Genomic DNA, 8,935 nt, shown 5'->3' on the forward strand with positions numbered 1-8,935 from the left:
CAGCCCATTTAAACAAATATAATAATAGCTTGGCCAAACAACGGTATAAAGTGAACAGATCATAACAATATATACAAATATGTAAAATATAAATGTGTAAAATTAGACTAGATATAATTCCTAGAAAGTGCAAAATATACATTTGGCCTGTGACCCTACATTGCATAAGTTCAGAAAGCTAACCTGACTTTTGCTGTTCTTAGTGTGCAGCACAAGATGCAGAACAATACTTGCATCTTTCACATAGCTACTAATTTGCACAAAACAGTGTTAGTTAACATATGATACAAACATAACCCTAAGGAAAGTGATACAACAGGCCATTTTAAACTTCTTCTTTTTCAGATGAATATGCCTAGCAACTGGCCAAGAGGAGCGATGACACGTTTCCCGTGTGATTGGACTGTTGCTGAAAGTAGCAACACACACTTTCATAATATATTATCACCTTCATTTACATATAAAAAAGCAGAAAGCCGTACAAGGTAGTGATCCATTTCACAAGTGTTCAGAACTGATTGGAAGGACTGTGATGTCGAAGACAATCTTGGTCAGAGAGGAAGGGTCAAAGGCTGGTGCTGGTAGTGGAGTTCAGGATGTCTGGCTGGACGTTGGTGTTAGAGGCCTTGGAAAGGTCTCGCTGTGGAAAAGGAACAAGAAGACGAGTGTAAGAAAGATTCCTCCAAAACAAGGAGACAGGAGATGATATTTATAAGCAATCTGTAATGCGCCATAAACCCATAGGCACTGGTTTTGTTTTCTAATAAAAAGAGACAGGTTGAAGTTGTTAGTGATCATCAGTGGAACAAGTGGAAAGAAAACAAACCGCATCATCACACAGTGTGGCTCCTGAGGCTTTGAACCCTGACTGCTCTGTGAAATATTACATTTTACACAGATAAAAAAAAAAAGGACGAATCCACCCTCAGATTCTCTCATCAACACACACACAGCATCATCAAACCCATGTTCGCAGCATCCAGAAGATATTTTGTGATCGAGTGTTGTTGTCATTTAGTTTTGGTGAACCCACTATTTCCTCGACCTGCCTCCCATATTGCCTTTCAACGACCCGCATAGAACAGGAGTGAACTTGTTGCTTTCATTACGCCTACTAGGTGGAGAGAGTGATGGCAACAATGAAAACACATGATTTATATTTCTGCAGTCGTCTCTTGGTGCAAAATGGCAGCTTTAGAAAGAAGCCCTCGCTCTATGATTCTGAAGGGACTGACCCCAAAACCTGATGTTTACCACTGATGCTTTACATCCTGAAACATTGTCTCATTATCAAACTTCCACTTATCCACTGTAGCTGCTGGAAATATCTGGTGGTGATGTCACCTCATCTATAATTGGCACAGAAATGCAACAACCAATAGCTGTTTGTTGTTTTTTACACCGTTTTTAGGTGTTTTAGGGTGTCATTTCCTGTAATTAATACAGGGTTCTAGAGGTCTTCAGGGGTCCAAAATTAAGGACCCGGAACCTAATGGACCCAGGAAATGTGTGTGCCCAGACCCGATTGAATATAAAAAGGTGTGAGTGACAGCTGTGACAACCGGGTGAACCACTCGGATCCGGCATTCCACTGGGGGTTCGGGCATATTACCCCCGCTTTTGTAATATCAAATGATAGATTTTCAAGCAGCAAAGACAAATTATTTCAAAATTACGAGCCAATAATTCACAGTTGTTCACATAGACAGGTCATGTAAGTCCTCTAGACGGAGCGCACAAGGTTCAAACAGATTCTGGTAGGCCAAATTCAAGCACTTTCAATGATTTTTTTTTTTTTTTTTTCAAGCACTTTCCAGACCTGTGGCAACCCTGAGATAGCATGCAGTTTAGTTAAATAGCATTAGCCAGCATCACAGCAGGTGTTAAAATTCCAAACACACCTTGACTGAACAGATTCAGTGCTGATCAACTCCTAAAACATACATTTATATCATTAGCAACTTTGTATAGTGAAATCAAAAACCTCTACAGTATACTTCAACTGTGTGCTGATGTGCATGAATCAGAAAATGCAAATAAAATAAAATAAATATATAAAGTTAATAAAAATTACCACAAACTCTGAATATGTGCTGGCAACAGAGGTTATGCTGGAGGGACGCTGTGGACTACCATGGGTCAGCAACGCACCGGTGAGAGGGGAAGCCTTGGTGGGGTGGTTCTCCTTGTTGCAGCCCTGCAGAAGTACTGCGTGTGGGGGTTTACTGCGTGCCGGCGTCCGCGCTGCTGGAGCCTGAAGACACAGCAGAGGAGACACAGGCGGAAATGAGACATTGATGACAACTGCAACTAACTCATCCTCTTCAGAACTTTTAAATGTTTTGTGGTCGTTGGTCTGATATAATGGAACTCGGCGGAATGGTTCAAGTTTATTTATTTTTTTATTATGGGGAGTTTGCACACTGTGATCTTTGATGCTCTGGTGATAATCCTGTCCATTTATACCAGACAGTAATTGATAACAGGATATTTTAGATACTGGCCGTGTAGAATAGATTGAGTTTTCTAAGGAAGTAGAATCTCTGCTGGGCTTTTTTTTCATGTGATGGTTAGCGTTGATGTCCCATTTCAGGTTATTGCTGATGTATGTTCCAAATAATTTGTTTATGCTAATCAGTTGGCTGTTGAGGATCGGTGCTCTAAAGGAACAGCTCACCCTAAAATCCAAAATACATACTTTCCCTCTCACCTGTATTGCCATTTATCCATCTACGGTATATCGTTTTGTGCTAGTTGCCTGAGTTTTGGAGATATCGGCCACAGAGTTTCTGCCTTTTCTCCAATACAATGGAACTGGATGGCACTCGGCTTGTGGTGCACAAAGTGCCAAAGAAATATATTTGAAAAACTCAACAGCAATGTCTCTTTCCAGAAATCATGACTCCGTTACTCAAGATAATCCACAAACCTCGTTATGAGCAGTTTCATGGAGGAACTATTTTCTTTTGACCGAACTACACTTGTTAGCTGCTAGCTAATTCCTACATAAGACTGCAAAAGAAAATAGTTCCTACATGAAACTGCTGACAACAAAGTCTGTGCATTATTTTGAGTAACCGGGTCATGATTTCTGGAAAGAGACAATGAATGCTGTCAAGTTTTTCCAAGTGTATTTTTTTGGTGCTTCGAGCACGACAAGCCGAGTGCCATCCAGTTCCATTGTATTCAAGAGAAGGCAAACATCTCTGCGGGCGATATCTCCAAAACTCAGGCAACTATCCCAAAACGATATAGATGGATAAATAGCACTACAGGTGAGAGGGAAAATATGTATTTTGGATTTCAGGGAGAGCTGTCCCTTTAACTGATTGTTTGGTTCTGAAATCAATGATCATTTCAAAAGTCTTTTTCGTTCTGGACGAGGTGGTCTTGAACTAATGGTGCATCTAATTAAGATGCATATTGGCTGAAGGCGCGCCTGGCCTGCATCATTTTTGGGGAGGACAACATTGTTACTCGTTTACATTCAGTAGATGCAGAATGTGGCTGAAGGACAGAAAAGAAAACAAACCTTATTTGCTGAGAGTGGGGGGCGGGACACAGGCGAGCGAAAGATGGCTCCACCGTAGCCTGAGCGCACGGTGCTGTTAGAGTTGGCACTAGAGATGGTGGAGGTGGCGTTAAGCTGGTAAAAGATGGATAGAGGATAGAGGGAGGATTTAGTGCTTGCGTACTCTGGCATTTTTAGGCAGACAAAAAAAAAAGATTATTAGCAGAAACGTAAGCCATGCTTTGGGTTTATGTTAAGAAGAGAGGAAGTGTGATTGCAAACCTTTCTTGATTTATTGGCCGTGGGAGTGCCGAGGAATCTGCGTTTGGTGGGTGTCCGTACCGTTGTCCCATACAGCATGTCCTCCTCGATCTGTCTGCTCTTCTTGAGGTGCTGTTGGGATGTGTAGAAAAAAAGAGAGGCTGCATCACGTCTCAGAAAACATACATGCACATTTGAAGATGTTTTTTTTTCTAAATCCGCTTTTTTTTCTTCAAAATCCAATTTCCAGTGTGCTACTATGCCTCAAATTACTACACTGCAAAACAAGATGATAGACGTGGTGGCATCTTCTAAGTACCTAGGTTTCCTTCTTGATGAACAGTTGTCTTGAAAAACAGATGGAAATCTCAATGTGATTACCCTGGTTAAATAAAGGATCAATTAAATCAAACAGAACAACATGCTGCTTACCCTATAAATAAAAACAGAACAACATGCTGCTTACCCTATCTAGTTTCTCCTGTTCTTTCTCCATGCGATGCAGCCCCCACTGCTCCTCCACGTACTGCAGAAACATCTGACCGTGCACCAGAAACTCCCGTCCCTGCTCACTCTCCCAGGCATCGATCTGCGCCTTCAGTTTCTTCTCAAGCTAAAACAAAACAAAACATACATACAATTAAAGTGATATTATTAGATATATTTTTAATGAATGAAAATAAATACATAAATCATAGATGGCCATCACATCTTACCTTGGGCAAGCTTTTCTGCAGGTCAGATCTCTGTTTCTCCTCTTTGAGAAGATTCCCTCCTCTGTTGGTGAATCTTGTGGGATCTGTGGCTTTTTTCTGGGAATGAGAAAGACAGCCAGACCTTAGTTAAACACTTTTTCCTAACATGCAGTCATTTAAGCAATGATGGTGACTCAATGAGCACACTGACGCATGCCCTGTCTCATGTTTTTCAAGTCCACTCCATTTGCCATTTCCAGTATTTTGATTAAGTAAATTGAAAAGAGCTATATTATGTTAATACTAGAGGCAATCAAATTAGATAGAAGATGGCAGTATAACAGTTATACTGTACCATATCCTGTCTAATGTAATACTGCAACTTCATGTGGATTGGGTAAGCTCAGGACAGGTCTTGCCTTGACTTGGTGTTGGGGAAAAGCTTCCTTTTCTGCTGGAAAGAGTGCTCACCTCCAGCTCCTGGAAGAGTCTCCAGCTGTCCTCCCACTGGTGAACCCCTTCAAAAAGCTCCTTGTGCTCTTCATAATGCTGCTTCAGATGCTGGATCTCAGCATCATGCCGCTCCAACAGCTCCTCAGTAAAATCCTCTGAAATAGTCAAATAACGGTTTTAGCCTCTTTTTTTTTTTTTAATACATGCATTTAATACATTAAGATCATGGCCAAAATATCAAAACTATTGAACCCACCGCTAAAATATGGCAGGAAAGCCTGCCGCTGGTCAGTGCTGAAGAAGCACTTTTCCCAAAGCACAGCTATCTCGGAGCGGATGGCGTCGATAACGTTGCGAATGTTCAGCAGTTTGAGCTCCTCCAGGCGCTGGACCTCTGTTTGTAACTGATGGAGGGAGTAGAATGAGTACACAGAGCTAGAATTAAATTGAAGTTATACAGGACACTGGGGGGGGGGTCAGGTTTCACTTACCGCCTCCAGGTTCTTCTTCTTGGACGCGACCATGTGTTCAGAAAAGGCCCCTCTCTCCTCCTGGGGAACCTGCAGTCTGTCCCACAGCTGCTGGATCCTCTCTCGCTGACTCTCACACACCGCCTCATTCTCTGCCTTGCGTTCCTCCAGCTGTAGCACCAACACAGCAGAGGGTGGCACCAGTTAGTGAGCACATTACACTCGTCATACGCCGTGATCAATTACACATGTCTGTCCACGGCTTCTAATTTGATTAGTTCAGCCTTTGACCAGAGCGACATGTAGTGGTTAACAGCATTGTAATGGTCTAATATTTCACTAGGCTATATATCGAACATTGTACGATATACAATCCTGACTGAGAAGAACATATCAAGGTTTCCACACTCACAAGTTGGACACATTTAACTTGAAAGATTTGAGTCCCGTTTGTGTTTAGTAAGATTCAAGGATTGGCATCTTTTGGGTAAGACACGACATGATGAGAATACATCATAGAGAGGCCGATTTATTTACTCACTCTATATCGCGTCTTTCAAGGTCTCATTTTATTTTTTTTCTCAAATTCTCAAACGTTTCCCAATTTCCTCACGGAGATCATTAAAGTTTAATTTCACCAAATGGTGTAAATCCACTTTACCTGGCAGAGGAGCAGTTTGAGTGCTGTAATGTTGTCTCTGGAAAGGCAGAAAGACTCCTCGTCATCATCATAGATGTCCTTCTCAAAGCTGGTCTCAGGGATCTGGTCCAGGTCATCCATGCACACGATGATCTGCCTTTTTAGGTCCACAAACTCAGTGTGCCGCCTCCCCTGCACAGATGGAGTTCCATTCAGTATGGCAAGCTACCTTTTCAGCATTTACCATAAATAGACGTAACACCTGACCCAAATATCACCAAACATCTCACAGCTCTACCACAAAATCGACTCCCTGAAATGATTTAATCTGTGTCACCATTGAAAACCTTCAACATGTAAATCTTTCAGAAATTAAGGGAATCAGCCTTGCTTCTCGACTGCCACCCATGCATTTTACTGTTTAAGTAGTTGGCTTTAAAATGTTTCATTAACCCAAGGCAAGGGCTGCATAAAGAAGTGGATCCATCAATACGAATATTCAACTATTCTTTTCTTTTTTTTGTCAGATATTTATATAATTGGGGTAATATTTGGTGTGATAATCAGAATGTTATAACATTGTCAGCATAAAACCTCAGGTATTCATAAGACTGAACAGACAACATGGATATAATAGAAAGCTTAGCATACGGGTTCGGGGAGGGCTTGCTGTGGCCCGGACCAACAGCGTCGGGTTGGGCTGGGCTTGTCTTTTGGGGTCTGTTCCAAGCTCTGGTTGTGGGCCCCCAGGGCCTCTAAATGCAGCCTAAGGGATTGGGGTGACAGGGACCAACAGCCTCGGGACGGGCTGGGCTTATCTTTTGGGGTCTCTTCCAAGCTCTGGTTGTGGGACCACAGGGCCTCTAAATGCAGCCTAAGAGATTGCCGTGGCCGGGACCAGCAGCGTCGCCGTTGGGTCGGGCTGGGCTTATTTTTTGGGGTCTCTTCCAAGCTCTGGTTGTGGGACCCCAGGGCCTCTAAATGCAGCCTAAGGGATTGGCGTGGCCGGGACCAGCGGCGTCGGGTCGGGCTGGGCTTATTTTTTGGGGTCTCTTCCAAGCTCTGGTTGTGGGACCCCAGGGCCTCTAAATGCAGCCTAAGGGATTGCCGTGGCCGGGACCAGCAGCGTCGCCGTTGGGTCGGGCTGGGCTTATTTTTTGGGGTCTCTTCCAAGCTCTGGTTGTGGGACCCCAGGGCCTCTAAATGCAGCCTAAGGGATTGCCGTGGCCGGGACCAGCAGCGTCGCCGTTGGGTCGGGCTGGGCTTATTTTTTGGGGTCTCTGCCCAGCTCTGGTTGTGGACCCCCAGGGCCTCTAATGCCAGCCTAAGGGATTGCTGTGGCCGGGACCAACAGCGTAGGGTCGGGCTGGGCTTATCTTTTGGGGTGTCTGCCAAATTCTGGTTGTGGGCCCCCAGGGCCTCTAAATGCAGCCTAATGGCTGGACTTATCATGGCCCAACAGGCTTGGGGCAGGCTGGGCTTGTCTTTTTGCAGCCTAAGGGGTGGGGGTGCCCTGGTGCTCTTCTTAAACCTATCCTGCCTCTTGGGAGGGACTCTATCTGCAGCTGCTTCTGTGGCTGTTTTACGGTTGTGGACATCTCTGATGGATGTGGTACGCTTTTTAGAGACATCTGTCTGGGCCGAGACAGAACAGGCCAAACAGCATCGTGTCCGGCTGGGCTTGTATTTTGGGGCCCGTTCCAAGCTCTGGCTGTGGGCCCCCAGGGCCTCTAAATGTAGCCTAAGGGATGAGCGTAGCTGGGCCCTACGGTGTTGGGGCGGGCTGGGTGGGGGTGCCCTGGTGCTCTTCTTAAACCTATCCTGCCTCTTGAGAGGGACTCCCTCTGCAGCTGCTGTTGGGGCTGTTTTATGGTTGTGGGTAGCCCTGGTGGTTGTGGTACACTTTTTAGAGATGACTGTTTTCTCTTTGACCTCTGCCTCTTTGACCTCTGCAAGGATGGTTGTTCTACAACCGGCTCCCACCTTCTCTGCAGTCTTGCTGTCGATGTGCTGGCGGAAGTTTTCCAGCTGTTCCAGCGAAGGGACAGAGTCCGGAGAGATGACATACGACGTGGAGCACAAGATGTCACAAAGGTCCTGGTCCTGCTCCAACAGCGCCTTCAGGTGCTGCATCCGTTGGGTCTTCTCTTTCATCAGAAGCTCCACTCGTGTGCGGATATCCTTCTCTCGCTGCAGCATGCTGATACTGTGCTCCTCCTGGATTTACAGAAGAGAAACAACAAAACAGGAAACTGTCAATTTTCAAGATGTGGCGTTTCTCATGCCAGTTCCGAGGCAGTTGGTCTACAGTCAATAACTTTAGTGACTGGGATAGTTTGTTAACAAACTTCAGTTATACACAAGTTGTTCAAAACATTTAGTGAACTCTAAATTGTGGATAATCAGAAAAAGTATCTAAGACATAATCTAATAAGTTGAGCTATTAGCCCTTCATCAACAGTTTCTAGCAGTTAAGTATGTTAATAGAAACAGGTTATTTGTCAATGAACATTACATTAGCACTGAAACTGTTCCAGTTGCAGTTACCTCAAACGTGGGCAGCTGAAGTTCCAGGCAGAGTTTCTCCATTTCTTTGCGGCATGCCTGAATGCTGCTTATAAGCCTCTTCTTCAGAGATTCCTCTTCTGCAATCATCATATCCAGTAAGCTCTGGTAGAAATCAGATCAGTATATTCAGAAGGATGACACAACAGACAAAACAAAGAGAGGAATGGGGGGGGAGGGGGCAGATAGCCTGTAAAACTGCTTTTTTAGGGCAATCTGAATTTGTCATGCAAAACAACTTGCATGTGGCTTCTGAGTTTCCTCATAGGGGTTTGAATGAGTTCTAATCGCCTTAGTTTCACTCAAGGGTTGTGTTCTTGTAGAAAGTCCCTCCCCCATT

General features: G+C 44.3%; 1 protein-coding gene across 1 annotated transcript in view; it reads right to left on the reverse strand.

Moving 5' to 3' along the window:
• The window catches only part of LOC310791257 (protein regulator of cytokinesis 1-like), a 14,647-nt gene continuing 5,712 nt past the window's right edge, over positions 1 to 8,935 (reverse strand). Inside the window, exons 3-14 of the mRNA XM_083652939.1 lie at positions 8,578 to 8,700; positions 8,014 to 8,247; positions 6,052 to 6,222; positions 5,412 to 5,561; positions 5,177 to 5,324; positions 4,939 to 5,075; positions 4,489 to 4,584; positions 4,239 to 4,385; positions 3,794 to 3,904; positions 3,533 to 3,646; positions 2,075 to 2,254; positions 1 to 640 (exon numbers count right to left, since the gene is read on the reverse strand). Coding sequence (XP_083509065.1) covers positions 566 to 640; positions 2,075 to 2,254; positions 3,533 to 3,646; positions 3,794 to 3,904; positions 4,239 to 4,385; positions 4,489 to 4,584; positions 4,939 to 5,075; positions 5,177 to 5,324; positions 5,412 to 5,561; positions 6,052 to 6,222; positions 8,014 to 8,247; positions 8,578 to 8,700 — 1,686 coding nt within the window. The 3' untranslated portion in view covers positions 1 to 565. The remainder of the gene's footprint in view (positions 641 to 2,074; positions 2,255 to 3,532; positions 3,647 to 3,793; positions 3,905 to 4,238; positions 4,386 to 4,488; positions 4,585 to 4,938; positions 5,076 to 5,176; positions 5,325 to 5,411; positions 5,562 to 6,051; positions 6,223 to 8,013; positions 8,248 to 8,577; positions 8,701 to 8,935) is intronic.

Source organism: Poromitra crassiceps (assembly GCF_964638095.1).
Source record: "Poromitra crassiceps genome assembly, chromosome: 16".
Classification (NCBI taxonomy): Eukaryota; Metazoa; Chordata; class Actinopteri; order Beryciformes; family Melamphaidae; genus Poromitra; species Poromitra crassiceps.